At 34.0% G+C, this 16,610-nt stretch overlaps 1 protein-coding gene across 3 annotated transcripts in view; it reads left to right on the top strand.

Annotated features, from left to right (window-relative positions):
• The window catches only part of PTPN4 (protein tyrosine phosphatase non-receptor type 4), a 219,111-nt gene that overhangs the window by 168,624 nt on the left and 33,877 nt on the right, over positions 1-16,610 (top strand). For all 3 annotated transcript variants that reach the window (XM_017500262.2, XM_017500263.2, XM_037728403.1), the window contains 5 exons: positions 5,327-5,452; positions 7,896-8,054; positions 14,229-14,388; positions 15,369-15,452; positions 15,547-15,603. In XM_017500262.2, the coding sequence (XP_017355751.1) occupies positions 5,327-5,452; positions 7,896-8,054; positions 14,229-14,388; positions 15,369-15,452; positions 15,547-15,603 (586 nt within the window). The remainder of the gene's footprint in view (positions 1-5,326; positions 5,453-7,895; positions 8,055-14,228; positions 14,389-15,368; positions 15,453-15,546; positions 15,604-16,610) is intronic.

Here is a 16,610-nt window from a genome sequence, read left to right on the forward strand (position 1 = left end):
TCCTCAGTGAAAATGACTATGAGAGGCTAGGTCCTTTAATTAGTTATGTACTTGGTATCTACTGCTATTAGAGTCTTGAGTTTTAATAAAGAAAACTAGAGAAGTTTGCTTTTGATTTCACTTTGTTTAAATTTTGTTCTTTATCTAAAAGTCCTTTCTGCTGTGTGTTTCCAGAGTAAAGGGAGTTTTGTATTGGTTTTTTTCTTCCTCTTTCCAAATGTGGAAATTGCTTTTTTCCCCTGGTAATGTGATAGCTCATTGTGTTTAAAAACTCCAACAGTATCAAAGAACGTAAAGAAAATTTATCATCCCAAGACAACTATTTAAAAAAATGTTGGTACTCAATTATTCAGGATTTTTCTATGCATATACTTATAGAGACATTTATATATATGTGTATATATTTGTTTCAAAATTGTTTTATGCTATTTGTTGTTTGCGTTTATCATTTAACATATCATGCACATTTTCTTCGGTGTTCAAAAATCTAGTCATTTATAATGGCAGTGAATCTTTTGACAGTTAAATCCTTTGATTACAAACTGTAAACTTAACTTTTAGGATTCCTCCCTTTACTCAGCCACATCCCTGCCTCCAGAGTAGTTGTTGCTAAGACTTTCTAAGGATGTCACAGTAATATGTGTGACATACAGCTTACATTTAGTAGCCTAATAAAGGAGGAAATAATATTTTATTACATTATGAATTAGCATTAATAGAAGAGCCATAAATGTTAAGTTCATCTTTATTTTAAAAATCAGCCATGGTGCAGTGGCTCACACCTCTAATCCCAGCACTTTGGGAGGCCCAGGCGGGCGGATCATGAGGTCAAGAGATTGAGACCATCCTGGCCAACTTGGTGAAACCCCATCTCTACCAAAAATACAAAACTTAACTGGGCATGGTGGCATGTGCCTATAGTCCCTGCCACTCGGGAGGCTGAGGCAGGAGAATCGCTTGAACCTGGGAGGTGGAGGTTGCAGTGAGCCGAGATTGCACCACTACACTCCAGCCTGGTGACAGAGCAAGACTCCATCTCAAAAAAAAATCATATGCATGAGATAATATATTTTATTTATTTTCATTCTGTTGTGACTGATAAGAAAATTTGCACTGTAGTATGAAGGGGTTGGACTAAATTGTGTCATGAGTTGTTTTCAAATTAAAAAATCCTGTACTTTAAACCTCTGATAATGGAAAATCTTTACACCTAAATTACTTTGAATTCACTTATGGAAAATGAAATCTGAGTCAATGTATTTTTTTTTAAATACCAATAATATTTCTTAAAATATTTTTCTGATTCTCAGTGTTGTAACACCGTAACAATATACTTAAAACTTTTTTATTCCTTTCTTAACAACATCTTCCTTCTTGTTTGACTTTTATAAAAAGTATAAAATATGTGATTTGATCACTAGTTGTATGTAGTATATCCTAATATGATACCAGATCATAGGTGTATTTATATATTAAGTTAATATCACATATAAATGGTTTCTTTATAAGTGTTAATGTTTTAATATTTCTATCATATCAGATTTTAGAAATAAACAGTTACATCTGCATCTTAGTTGTTCATTTTCTATATTCATTATTAAAATATATAGTTGTTTAATAGATTATTTTATAAAACAAATAGCCATTATTCAGTGAATAGTAGAGCTAAAATTTCATTATTGCAAAATTTCAAGCCTCAAATAACTCTCCTATTTCTTTTGTTTTTCTGGAATTGTGTGGGTCCTCTGAAATAATAAGGTATCAGCTATGATGAGGTTGTAATAGTACTGGGCTGTTTAATGATAATCTCTTTCTCTGAAAGATGAAGGTTTTCTGGGATTGTTTTTCTAGTATGTTAGAATCTGATGGTAATGACTAGACATATGTCTTCCAAAATTCTCTAATGGTTTTAGTAATTATTATTTTATTAAAGTACCAGGGAATTCTAGAGTTCTTTTTTTGGGGGGTTGGGGTTTAGTTGACAGTATGAACAGTTAGAAAAGCCTCTTCCTACCTAAAATGCAATTTAAAAAAAAAAAGAAAGAAAGAAAAGACTCTTCCTTAAACTTTTCATGTGATAATAATTTTTTAGCAATAATTAAATGTTTTTTCTTTTTTCTGATTATCACCTCTTCGTGCTTGCCTTGGCAGCACATATACTGATTATCACCCCTGCAAATTGCTTTCACATTTTGCAGTTGTCATATAATATATCTAAGAAAAGAGAAAAACAATATTCTCATACAACAGAAAAATGAGATGCCCTGGACAGAAAAGAAGCTTACCACATCGCAAACACAGTGATGCTATGTGGTATTTTTTTCTCTGAAATTTCCACACTCAACAGGAAACATAGACAGCAAGCTTGAGTGGGTGGGTCTCTGAGGTTAAAACTGTTAATAAAATACAATACATGAAATTTGGTTTTAAATTCAAAGTGCCCAGCCATGTTTAGTCCATTAACAGCAATAAAGTGTTCTGACGCTTCAGACTAGGTAAGTGTGCTAGAATTTTTTTTCTTCAAATGACTTTTTCCAGCTTTTAGAAAATGAAAATGGTTAATTTACTGATTACAGTTGATGAACTTTCATACAACTTACATTTAGTAGTCTAATATATGAGGAAATAATAGTTTATTAAATTATTAATTAGCATTAATAGAAGAGCCATAAATTGTTCATCTTTATTTTAAATATCAAATGCATGAGATAATATACTTAATTTTCATTCTGTTGTGACGGATAAGAAAATTTGCACTGCAGTATGAGGGGGTTGAACTAAATGATGTCATGAATTGTCTTCAAATTTTAAAAATCCTATAATTTCAACCTGTGATAATGGGAAATATTCGCACCTAAATTACTTTGAATCCCCTTTTGAAAATGAAATCTGAATCAGTGTATTCTTTTTTAAAACCAGTGACATTCTATGTCTTAGAAAATGTCTACAAGCTTTTTGATTAAGGAAATGTCATTAGGCCAAACTAAAAATCTTTTGGCTATGAATTGCTGAAATGTTAGGACACTTGTGTGGTTTAAATTTATAAGTAACTTAAATTTTTCATGGTTTAATAAAATTAATAGGCTAAAACATTGCCCTGAAAATTTAGATACTCATATATCATAAAATTCAGGTGGTAGGGAGAGACCTATGGGTCATATTGTGCTAATAAATTTATACATTTTAGATACAGAAACATAAGAGGTTTGTCAAATAGGAAGCCATATCTTGAATTCAGTGTCCTTATCATTATTTTAATGCTTCCTACTGTACACATAATAACAGTTTATTCAGTTCTCTTTGGTCAGTGTTAGTGTACATTTTAGTCCAACCTTGCTTTTTACACGTTTAACATACTGGAAAGGAAATTCCAGCAGATAGTGAAACTTCAAACTTCCTGAGATCATTATGTATCAGAATTCTACTGTTACTAAGTTTTAATGTAATCAGATGAGTTAATATTGCATTTACTTTATGCCTTCCTTGGTAATTGTTTTATTTTTTTTAGCCATAGAAAAGTATATATGTAGTACATGATGAGAGGAAAATATTCCAATGAGCTAAAAAGCAAGTCCAATACTACCTGCAATTCTTTATCAGTATGGGACAATCTGAAAATAAATCTCAATTCACACAACAAAGGCCTATGATTCCTATTAACTATAACCAAAACTAGTCTTCGTTTTTAAATTTTACTCATAGGTGTTTCTACATAAATTTTTATGATCTAGTTTTTGTAGGAAGACAACAAAAGCTGTTTAATTTTTGTACATTGTGCTATAATGGAAAATATATATAGTTTTTATATGCTTCAATTCACTTCTGAAATATAAAACAAGGTGATTTATTATATACTTTATATAAGTAGCTTAAATTATTAGCCTTCACTTTAACTCTGCACTTCATAAAGCCAGGCATTTAAAGAGATAACATGTATTTTTCACTAATTTTGTCCATTATCTGAATTTGCATATAAAAAAGACTTTAGTTGTTAACTTCCTAAAATTCTAAGGGTTTATGATCACTGCATAGATCAATATCTTTTTATCTTAATCAATATCAAGATCTCTCTTTTTTTTTTTTTTTTTTTTTTTCTGAGACAGGATTTCACTCTTGTCACACAGACTGCTCACTGCAGTCTCAAATTCCTGAGCTCAAGTGATGCTCTGACTTCAGCCTCCCAAGTAGCTTGAATTACAGGCCCCTGCCATCACACCCAGCTAATTTATTTGTAGAGACAGAGTCTCCTTATGTTGCCCAGACTGGTCTCAAACTCCTAAGTTCAAGTGATCCTCCCACCTGGGTCTCCCTAAGTGCTGGGATTACAGCACTGAGCCACTTCACCCAGCCAAGATATTTTTTAAAACATCACTTAGTTTTCTTCTTTATCTTTAGGATAACTGATAATATGTAGACTGGTAACAAAACATATCCTTCTACTCCCTACCACTAGACAGAATTGTTAACCTTCCAAAATGGTTTTGGAAAAAAGGGAAAAATCCACTAACCTACTATGTATTAAAAATTTTTTAAATAGATAAATGTAATATGCATAATTATTTTTGTTCTGTCTTCACTGAGGCAGAGGATTGGGATTTATATATGGAAGCATTCAGGAGATAATGTGCTAGGAATTGTTTAATACATCCCAAGATAAACTAGTGTTCCAGATACTCTGGAATAGCTGTAGGCAGTCTCTATTATATCAGTAACATCTGAGAAAACATTTGGTAGCAAACTCTTCCCTTTTTACCTTTCTCCTTCCTTTTCTTGTTTCTTCTGTTTTTCCCCTCTTTCTTATGCTCTATCGTACTGTTGGTAGCCTGCCTTCCTTTATTCTTCATATAAAGCAAATATACTTTCTTAGGAAGTTATTTGGTAAATAACCTCTAAATGCATTAACTTGTTACAAGTAAACTCTTTATGTTGCTAATCTAGAACATAATCTATGAAAACAAATTCTAGGATTTGATTCATAGTTTGGAATATAAAAATAAAACTTTTTTTTTTTTTTTTTTTGAGACAGTTTCACTCTTGTTACCCAGGCTGGAGTGCAATGGCGCGATCTCGGCTCACCGCAACCTCCGCCTCCTGGGTTCAGGCAATTCTCCTGCTTCAGCCTCCTGAGTAGCTGGGATTACAGGCACACGCCACCATGCCCGGCTGATTTTTTTTTTGTAGTTTTAGTAGAGACAGGGTTTCACCATGTTGACCAGGATGGTCTCGATCTCTTGACCTCGTGATCCACCCGCCTCGGCCTCCCAAAGTGCTGGGATTAGAGGCGTGAGCCACCGCGCTTAACATATTATTTAATTTATTTCTGCAGATCCCCAAGTAAGCCATTGGCACGGAAGTTAATGGATTGGGAAGTGGTAAGCAGAAATTCAATATCTGATGACAGGTTAGAAACACAAAGCCTTCCATCACGATCTCCACCTGGAACTCCTAATCAGTAAGTACAGGCCAAGATCAGGTGTGAATTTTGCTAATTTCTAATTATTGGCTGTGTATTTTTATTGCCTGAAGATAAAAATATGTAAAAATTGAATTCTTTTGGTAAAATATGGTTTTTGTTGCTCCAGAGCATTATTTTCTCTTTACCTGATGCTTATTGCGGAAGTAACATGGCATAGACTTGAAGGATGAGAGTAGGGCATTGAATAAGGGCCCCACTCTCATTTTCCTCAACAGTTGACTCCTGCAGTTAGAGTACCTGATAAATGAGGATCTGTTAGACTTAAAATCTCATATGGTTGTTGTTGACACACTCATTTCTCATGTGGATTCCTAGCAGAATTTCAAGGGGAGTATATATTGTTTGAAAATGCTTTCCGAGTGATTGTGATTCTCTTACTTAAACCACTACCTCAACCATGACTATAGCATGTTCTGTGGCCTAGAAAAAGGGGTTTCCCATCATTCTCAGCAAACTGACACAAGAACAGAAAATCAGACACCACATGTTCTCACTGATAGGCGGGTGTTGAACAATGAGAACACATAGACACAGAGAGGGGAGCATCACACACTGGGGTCTGTTGGTGGGGGCTAGGGGCGGGAGAGTGGGGTTTGGGGAGGTTGGGGAAGGATAACATGGAAAGAAATGCCAGATATAGGTGATGGGGGAATGGAGGCAGCAAACCACATTGCCATGTATGGATCTATGCAACAATGTTCTGCACATGTACCCTAGAACCTAAAGTGCAATAAAATATGTATGTTAAAAAAAAAAGAAAGAAAAATGTGTTTCCAGCACCAGTCTCTATAAGCTTAGCTCTCCCTGAGCTAAAAAGCACTGTATGATTCAGTAGTTACCATATATATATACTTCAGTCTGACATTGCTCACAAATGTTGTGCGTTTTGGTGTAAATGATAATAAGATCATAAACTAGCTAAATGTACTAGCTAAAGATGTTGATTATCTTAATTTTATAATATTACAAATGTTGGATGTAATAAAGATAATGGTAAACAAATGTGTGCCACCATGTAACATACTTTGTTAACCCATAAGGTACATTTATAAAATATTTGAATTTTGGTATGAAATATAATATCTGAAGATGCCTTTTTCATAAATGTTTTATTCACATTAATGTTTAATAAGTTTGCACAAAATTCTAAATGTGGCTAGGTATAATCCCAGCACTTTTGAGGCATGCAGATTCCTTGAGATCAGCAGTTCTAGACCAGCCTAGTCAACATTGCAAAATCCCGTCTTTACAAAAACATAGAAAAATTAGCCGAGCATGGTAGCCTGCACCTCTTGGGGGTGGAGGCAGGGATCACTTGAACCCAGGAGGCGGAGGTTGCAGTGAGTTGAGATCACACCACTGCACTTCAGCCTGGGCAACAGAGTGAGACCCTGTCTCAGAAGAAGAAAAAATCTAAAAGCTATAGCATTGAAGGCTATGATTAGCCGAAGAATAAACTTCTACCATATCAGAAGTAAAACGTATACATAAACAGTTTGGTTCACAGAATTTTAATACTTACATGTTAAAGTTACTCCTAGAAAAAAAGGATTTAGTAATTTCTATCTTGTGAATTTCAGGTTGCTAAATCATTTTTCCTTATAAATGATCGCATATATCCAAAGCCTCATTAATAGCCAGTTATAGAAAATGTAAGATATTTAAGCTGGAGTACTCAAGTAATTAATTAGCAGTAGCTCTGATTAAGTTTTCTGGCTAATGAAACAATTTTAGATATATTCTAAAAAGTTTTTTTTTAATTCTAAAGAGATAGCACAAGGTGGTGGATAAGAGCATGGGCCCTAGAATCACTGTATGCTTAATCTCTGTTTCATTTTTCTCATCTATAAAATTATAATAGTGTCTTTCTTATACCATTGTTAGGAGGATTAAATGAAATGCTTGGAGCAATATCTGACACATAAGTACTGAAATATTGTAATTAAAAATATTAATAATACTAATCTGTGTGACTGTCAAGAGGATGGCAATATAGTATTCACTACCTAGTCTTAGGATTCAAAGAAAGTCTCATAAATAAAAACATTTATAAGCATTAAAAAAGAATTCAGACTAGAATATATTTTTAAATCATTTATTCTAATCCCTGTATTTTATAAATGCTGAATAAGACAGAAATCATAGTGACTAACACCTAGAGACATTAAGGTACTTAGGTAGAGATAGTAAATAATTTTATGGGTGGAATCCTTGGCAGATTGTTGACTATAACTCAGATCACTGACTTCCCAATCTCTGTTCTCTCTGTTTATATCACACTGTTTTTTGAGTGATTGCTTAGTCGACATGGTTTCACTTAAAAACACATACCCACTTTCTGATGTAATCATATATTTAAAAACTTGAAAATTTTGAATTAAAACATATTTTTATTCAGTTTTTCTCCCTCTTTATTTAGTCGAAATTCTGCATTCACGCAGGAAGGAACTCGGTTACGACCATCTTCAGTTGGTCATTTGGTAGACCATATGGTTCACACTTCCCCAAGTGAAGTGTTTGTGAATCAGAGATCTCCGTCGTCAACACAAGCTAATAGCATTGTTCTGGAATCATCACCGTAAGAGCTTTTTTTAATTTTGCTTCCTCACTCTGTATTTTCAAATGCTCCAAATTGCTTCATTTAAAATAATCTGGGAACTTATACAAGATTTTAGTTATGAAAGTTTTCAAAATTTATGTTTGCAGTTATGCTCATTTGCTCCTGAGGGTTCTTGTTGCCTCTCCCTCCTCTACCCAGTCAAATGTTGTTATTTTGTTGACTTAGTTCTTCAATTTTTAGTGTATAAACTCAGATATTTCTGCAGATAATGTAGCACTCTGGTTAAGAAGGAGAGTAGTGAAAGTAGAGCTTCCTAATATTTTTAAAGGAAAAGAATCGTAAAGATGAGTGAAAAGTGTTGAGAAAATTAAAATACAAGTTATGTAGTTAAGTAAGAAGATTTATGAATTGTTGAGAAGGCAAAATTGGTGTAAGATATAGTGAATGTGAACAGGGGTAAAGAATGGGTCTAAGAGTGGTAGGTGGAAGAGGGTGCAGATGTGTGGTCATCTTTATCCCTGGGTAGGGCAAACCAAGGAAGACTGGCTGAGCTATCAAAACAAGTAGGAGTTCAGCTTGCATGACATATATCTTGGTAAAACATTTTGATTGTGTGTATATATTATTAAAAGGGAAGAAATAGGACAGATACACACTGCACAATGATACCTGTGGGGGATTAGTTGTCAAGAAATAAGATTGATGGGAGATTTAATATTTTATTACTTTAAAAGTTATAATTCTAAACTTTCTGGTTGATTTTTAATAATTATGTATGTTCTAATTTGGAAACTTTAAAAAGTGTAGTAATTAAGGACACAACTGAAATATTGATTTGATTTTTTAAATTGTATATTTTTCATGACATAAAAATGTACCATATGCAGGACTCACAGAAACCTAATTATTACAAAGCAAAACCAATATAATTCTTGATGCCTAACCAAGTTATCTTTATCTATTTTTTAAAGGGCATTTTTCAAAGAAAGTCATATAAATATAATTGAATATTTCTACATGTAAATTTTATAGATTCACAAACCCCCAAATCACTTGCTGATAGGGTTTGGCTCTGTGTCCTCACCCAAATCTCACCTTGAGTTGTAATCCCCATTATCTCCCTGTGTCAAGAGCAGGACCAGGTAAAGGTAGTTGAATCATAGGGGTGGTTTCCTCCATGCTGTTCTCATGATAATGCGTGAGTCTCACAAGATCTGATGGTTTTATAAGTGTCTGGTATTTCCCCTGCTTGCACTCATTCTTTCTTCTGCCACCCTGTGAAGAGGTACCTTCCACCGTGATTGTAAATTTCTTGAGGCCTCCTCAGCATGTGTAACTGTGAGTCAATTAAACCTCCTTTCTTTATACCAGTCTCAGGTATTTCTTCATAGCAGCGTGAAAATGGACCAATACATTTGCCATCTCAAAACTCCTTTATTCTACTTTACTGACTTGAGTGGAGAAGTAAGTTCAGGGTAGCTTGGAACTGTGAAGAGGTTTTGCCACTTCTCTCTCATGCACAAGAATTTAAAATGCTTGGAGTCTTCTCCTTGGACATGTATTTTATAAGGCTTATGTGTTTATATTCCATTTTGAATCTATAATACTGCATTTGACATTCAACTAGTCTTAACCTTAAGAATAATGAGAGCATGCTCAAAAGATAAGCTTAATAACTTACATAGTTGCTTACAGTAAATTATACATAATAAATTATCTCACTATTCTATTCAGGAGAACTCAATGAAGTAGGTAGGAAAGATAGGTAATATCCGTCTTATAGATGAGAAAGCCACGCTTAGAACACTTGTCCCAATTTACAGAGCAAAAGCTCAGGGTTTTTCTAGTAGAATCAGCCAGGAGAACTTTGTATCCCACACAAGATGTTATAGATGTTCTTTGATTTGCGATTTAGATGTAATACTTTGCAACTTGGAATCCACAGATTTTAGTTTTTCTGTTGTCCAAATGTGAAAATAATTCAAATGATGTACTGGATTAAGCACAGAACATTTCAACATGTAATGAAATAGATATTTTTTCAGGTTTTTTCACATATTCTTTTTTTTTTTATTGTTAGATAAAATCATCTTACCAATACTTTATTTAAGTGAGTACAGGTGGTTGCTTATACTGTTTAAAATAAAGTTATCATTTATAGGCTAAGGATAAAGGAGACCACAGTCTACAACAGAGTATGTGAATTGGATGGTTAAATTTATTAGGATACAAATTTCTAATGTCAGCAACAGAGAGCTGCAGTAACTGCAAAATAAGCTTTTTTTTTTTACTGCTGTTGTTGAAGAATTTATGAGGAAATTTGAAGCTGACTGGACTGAAATAAATTATGTACATTTTTTCACACATCTTGATTGACATTTCTGACAAACCTTTTGCTACTATGTGACAATATATTGCTCTGTTACCAGCATAGTACACTTGAACATAACATTTTCATTATTTGCCCTCCGTTTAACATTTTCCAAAATGTCAAATTGCCAAGTGTGGTGGTGTGCCCCTGTTGTCCCAGCTTACTCAGGAGACTGAGGCAGAAGGATTGCTAGAGCCCAGCAGTTTGAGGATGTAGTGCTCCATGATGGCGCCTATGGATAGTCACTGCCCCTCAGCCTGGACAATATAGCAAGAGTTCTAGGAGTTCTGTTGAGGCCTCAAATACTGACAGGTAGGGGTGCTTATTAGCATTTATCTATTTTATAAATTGGATTCTGAGAAACTTTTTTTAAAGAAAAGATTCCACTGCTACAAAAAGTTTGGAAACCTCTGATTTAAAATAACATTCCTCCTTTTTGCAGTTATTTTCTTTGAGATGTAACTATATATCATAGTGGTTACTAGCACAAGCTCTAGATTCAGACTAGGTTTAAAACGTGGTTCCACTACTTCTAATTAGGTGACCCTTGGTGAGTTATTTTATTTCATTAAGCCTCAGTTTCCTCACCTGTTTAAAAAAAAAAAAAAAACAGGATAATAATAATATCTACCTCAAAGAGTTGCTGTAAGCATGTAATAATTATATAGCTTTTATTAGTTACGCTCTTGGGATTTATCCTGAAAACTTTTAATATATTATCAACAGTTTGTCTGGATATTTGAAGTATGAGAATCTGGTTGAACACAGTGAGGAATTCTCCAGATTCTCATCTTGATTCTTACATCCCTAATCACAAGATACTTTAGGCAGACTTCATGATCCACAGGTGGCTTTTTGTTTATTTGTTTGTTTGTTTAGGGACAGGGTCTTACTCTGTTGCCTAGGCTGGAGTGCAGTGATGTAATCACGACTCACTGTAGCCTTGACTTCCTGGGCTCAGGTAATCCTCCCACCTCAGCCTCCGAAGTAGCTGAGACTACAGGAACACACCACCATGCCCAGCTAATTTTTGTATTTCTTGTGGAGACAAGGCTGCACCATGTTGCACAAGCTGGTCTTGAACTCCTGGGCTCAAGTGATCCACCTGCCCCAGCCTCCCAAAGTGCTGGGATTATGGGTGTGAGCCACTGTGCCTGGCCATCCTCAAGTGTTAAATCCATTTTCCTGAGCCATTCTTTCCTGGACTATTCCATTCTAGTCTTATCAAATGAATCCCCACAGCTTTGTTCATACCTCATCAATTTCTTTTGCTTAGTCTTCAAAGCTTTGCCTTTCCTCTACCCCTCTCAGCTACTGGCACTGATGATTTCCATCTACAACTCAATTGTCCCCAATTCCCATTCCAGCCTTGATCAAGTCTAGCAATATATTATGAACTCTTCAAATACTAGGCTATTTTATGAGAAGGAAATTTAAAAAAAATCAAAGAAGGTTTGAATAGAAGGAGATACCAAGCCATGGGGACCTAGAGAATACACCATATTAGATGCTGTATTTATGACATCAAGACTAATTACAGATTCGTGTAGCTTCAGTATGCTTACCTGCCATTCACCTCTGACTAAAGGTTCTGTCACTTGCACTTGGGAGCTAAGGGCAGAGACCTTGAGTTTGGTTGAAACCAAGAATCTCAGGTCACTGGGAGGCTTATTCTGGAATAGATTCCTACCGATAAAATCGCATGACATTGTCAGTTCTATTCTTATGTATTAATCATATCTCTGATAGTTTATATGCACTTTTTATTTTTAAAGTGCCTTGTACACTAATTAGTAATCAACCTAAAATGGCATTTACTTTCAGACAGTGTCATTATCAGAATAAAGCAGCCAAATGTCAAGAAGCCTGAATCTTGAATCAGAATTTTATCTGTATCTAATGTAATATAAATACAGTACATGTTGGATTAAATGCCTATTGAAGTTTAGAATAACAGTAGTTGAGAAATGATCTCTTGATGTACATCTTAGAAAATAAGAAGTTGGTTTTTTTCTTAAAGAGACAGGATCTCACTCTGTCTTCCAGGCTGGGGTATAGTGGCACAATTATAGCTCACCGCAGCCTCAAACTGCAGTGCTTAAATGATTCTTCCATTTCAGCATCCTGAGTAGCTGTGACTACAGGTGCATACCACCTTGCCTGGCTAATTTTTAAAAAAATTTTTTTGTAAAGATGGTATCTTGCTATGTTGGCCAGTCTGGAAAATAAGAGTTTTTAAAAGAACTATCATTTCTGGCACATTTGTATTAGTGTCTAAGAAGAATGTAGTTTTTGTTTTCTAGTCTTATATTGGAATAAATTTTATGTTTCTGTGACAGATTCCTATGTACAGTTGTGCCTTTACCATTTAAAAAAAAAAATCATGATTTTCAAGGGTTATTCATTTTTCTTTTTTAAAAGTAACAAAAATAATCCCTTCAGGATTGCATTTGTTTTTCGCTTTCCTAAATCAGATCTTTTCCAGCTCTCTTTAAAGCCAGATGATTTCCTCCACTTGTATGTCTCCAGTTACAACTCTCATCCCTACTTCTTTCTTTAGTTTATATTTCCCTACTCCTGTCTAAACTACCTGTTAGTAAATGCTGGCCTTCTTTGAAAATTATAGTTATCTTCCTTGAGGGTACCAGCTGTTATTTCTTATAGGCCTGTGTTTCACTATACTGCCTGATCATTCTCCCAATTACATGATGTCTCTTCATTCTCTTATACTTGGCAGATTTTTCTGAGTGTGTGCGTGCTTAGAAATACTATTATTTTTAAGAATTTGCCTGTCTCCAGACCTTATAACTTGGATGTTAAGTGTCTCATCAGTCAACCGAAGAGTAGATACTAGGTGTAAAATGTGTGCTTGAGTGCCACATCAGCAGCCATGTGGCTTGACACAGTAGCTGTCATCTCTCATACCTGTCCTTAGGCAGTAAGACAGTAATTCTTTTATCTAATAATAACTCCAGTAGTGGTCAGTGTTCTTATGAAGAACAATTTTCCCCTTACCTGTTTATTCTTTTACTTCTCCCAAATGTACAACTTCCATGGATTCATACTTCTTAAGATACAAGTTGAACCACAAATTTCCACTTTTGGCCTTTGTGGAAAGCTCACAAGTAATGTTGTTATACACATTACGGTTGTTAAAAGCCAGAAATTCTGCCCTGAAGTTACCTTTATCATATTTAGCTCTTTTTATCTATTCCTGTTGCCACAAATTGAGGCTTATGTTCTCTAATGTTAATTGGATTTTGTTTTCTCACCTTAAATTGTATATTCTGACAATATCTCAACCAGTTTTGTCTCTGGTGATGATCTTAACACTCTTACTCAGATTTCCAATCCTTACCACGTCATTGAATTCATTACTTCCATGAATTGCATTTTATTTCTAAATAGATTAGGCCAATCTCTTGAGTTATTTAGATGGGAATTGTTATTTTATCTGTGGAACTACCCAATTATCAGTTCTGGATTTTCTTGCCTGCCTTATTCCTGCCACCCATGACTCCTCTGAAAACCTGAAAATTTTTTTTGAAAGGTGTTTACTATGTTATAGTAGATTAATAGGTATCTTCACAGGAATATCTTTAAATATATTTTATTATATAATTGTTTACAAATTTGATAAAGTAGGAAATTAGATTTATTAATTCAAAGTTAGGAAATTTTTTATTTAAAAATGGCACTTAAAAATAAACATAGTATTTAGAGTCTGTCTGCTACTAGACATTGTATATATGTGGGTTGCTTGACCCTAACTTTTAAAAACTAAGGTCTGAAACAACTTCCAACTTTGTTTTATTGTCTAGATCACAAGAGACCCCTGGAGATGGGAAGCCTCCAGCTTTACCACCCAAACAATCAAAGAAAAACAGTTGGAATCAAATTCATTATTCACATTCACAACAAGATCTAGAAGGTCATATTAATGAAACATTTGATATTCCATCTTCTCCTGAAAAACCCACTGTAAGTAGCTTCTTCAGACATTCTCATTTTTCTTTGAATTTTTAAAATCCTAAATGAAATTTCTTTTGTATTGTGGCATTTTTTTAGTTGTAAGTTGTATTACAGTACTTTCTCTTTCTCATTATATTCTTTGGTCATGAATTGTGCCATGATGTAACTCGATATAAGTTCTATAATTAGAAGTGATCATGGAGTGCACAGAGTATATAATTAAATAAGCTGTGGGTTAAGGGAAGACTCCTAGAAGAGATCATCTCTGATAAGAACTAGTAAGATTCTTTCCTTCAAAGAGCAGGCATACTGCATGAAAGAAGCCTGTGACAAATAGCCATGTGTCGTGTGATTTCATATATGTGAAATGTCCAAAACAGATCTATCAAGAAACAGTAAATAGATTCATGGTTAACTAGGCTTTGGAGGATGTCAGGTGGGGAAATGGGGAATGACTGCTAATGGATACAAGATTTCTTTTGGAGTTGATAAAAATAGTCTAAAATTAGATAATAGTGATGTTTGTACACCTCTGTGACAAGAGTAAAAATTATGGAAATACACACTTTAAATAGGTGAAGTGTATGATATATGAATTATATCTCAATAAAGCTGTTTTTTAAAATCACATATATCAAGCAACAGAGGAAGTATCATTTGAATTAATGTAATACTTGTGAGCACTTGCTGTGTACTTATATATATATGAACCTGGCCTGCTGTGAGCCAGGTTCTACAGATAATAGCAATTAATACAGACATGGTCCCTGTACCTCTTGTCACTTTAATAGTCTAGCATGTGGTGGCAAGAATGCATGAGAGAATGTATCTGGTTGGGCTAACTGCAAGTTATTAGTCAAAGAAATTTACTCTCCTGAACTAAAATTTTTATTACAATTATGATTTTTTGCAAACTGTAGTTACAAAAAGTATTAAGGATAGATTTTAAGTGAACAAGATTACAAGTTACTTAATTTTGTCTTTTTAAGCCTAATGGTGGTATTCCACATGATAATCTTGTCCTAATCAAAATGAAACCTGATGAAAATGGAAGGTTTGGATTCAACGTAAAGGTAATCTGGAATTTATTTTATACTCAGTTTTTAAATTAAGATGTTCTTATTTTGGTAATATTTGACTAACATTTGACTTACTGTCTTTTTTAAGGGAGGATATGATCAGAAGATGCCTGTGATTGTGTCTCGAGTAGCACCAGGAACACCTGTGAGTTATCCAAATTTTTCAAATATATCCTGTTGTCAAGAATATATACCTATTTTATAATTGTTATTAGTTTAAATAAAGGAAATAATTTCATTTATTTTATTTATCAAGTGTCAAATGTTGGCTGAATCTCTTTAAGTCACTGGAAAATTCGTTTTCACTTTTTCTATAAGTTTTTTAAATCCCTGTTTTTATAAAGAAGCTATTTATGACCTTCAGTGCTTCTAAAGCATTAAAAAATTCTATCAAAATAACCCTCTTAAACAACAAAATATAGACAGGTATAGTTTTGTGGGGGTTTTTGTTTGCTTGTTTATATTTTATTAGAGTAATTTAAGTACATTACACTTGTTTACGTACTCCTTTAAAATTTTACTTCAAATGGAAATGATACTATAAAGACAATTTTTAAAATTTTAAAATGTGAACATTCTAAACAAAAGTAGAGAAAACATGTATATCCATTATGATGAATCTCCTGTTACTCATCATTCAGCTTGCACAATCATGAACTTTCTGTTCATCATAGGACAATTCTTAATTAGTTGTAGGTACATCATCTTTATTATTGTTTTATATAGCAAATACTGCTTTCAAATTCCCATTTTTGTTGTCTACACTGTTTACTTAGCTTTTTCTTACCTAAATGATCTTCAAGCACCCTTTATCATTTAATTTCTCTCTGTCCTAGGAAAGGTATGAACCAGCAGCCTAAGAGAAAGAGGCCAGCTTTGCTTTTTTTCGTGCTTTGCAGCAACCTCAAAGTTGGTTTGAAAATTACAGTTGAGATTGATTAAGGATATCATGATACGTGGTTTTGGTTCTGGTTTTTAAGGACCTTGTTTTTTTGCAAAAATGACAGGATACTCATGGAATACCCCTGGCATGAGCATAAACACAAAATAGCTTATTTAAATATAAATACATCCGATAGCTATTGAGGTGTCACACAAAACTAAAGAGCACAGATGCAGTCTGCCTCTACAAAGAACTTTAAAAATCATCAA

The sequence above is a fragment of the Cebus imitator genome, unplaced genomic scaffold, assembly GCF_001604975.1.
Source record: "Cebus imitator isolate Cc_AM_T3 unplaced genomic scaffold, Cebus_imitator-1.0 Scaffold264, whole genome shotgun sequence".
NCBI lineage: Eukaryota > Metazoa > Chordata > Mammalia > Primates > Cebidae > Cebus > Cebus imitator.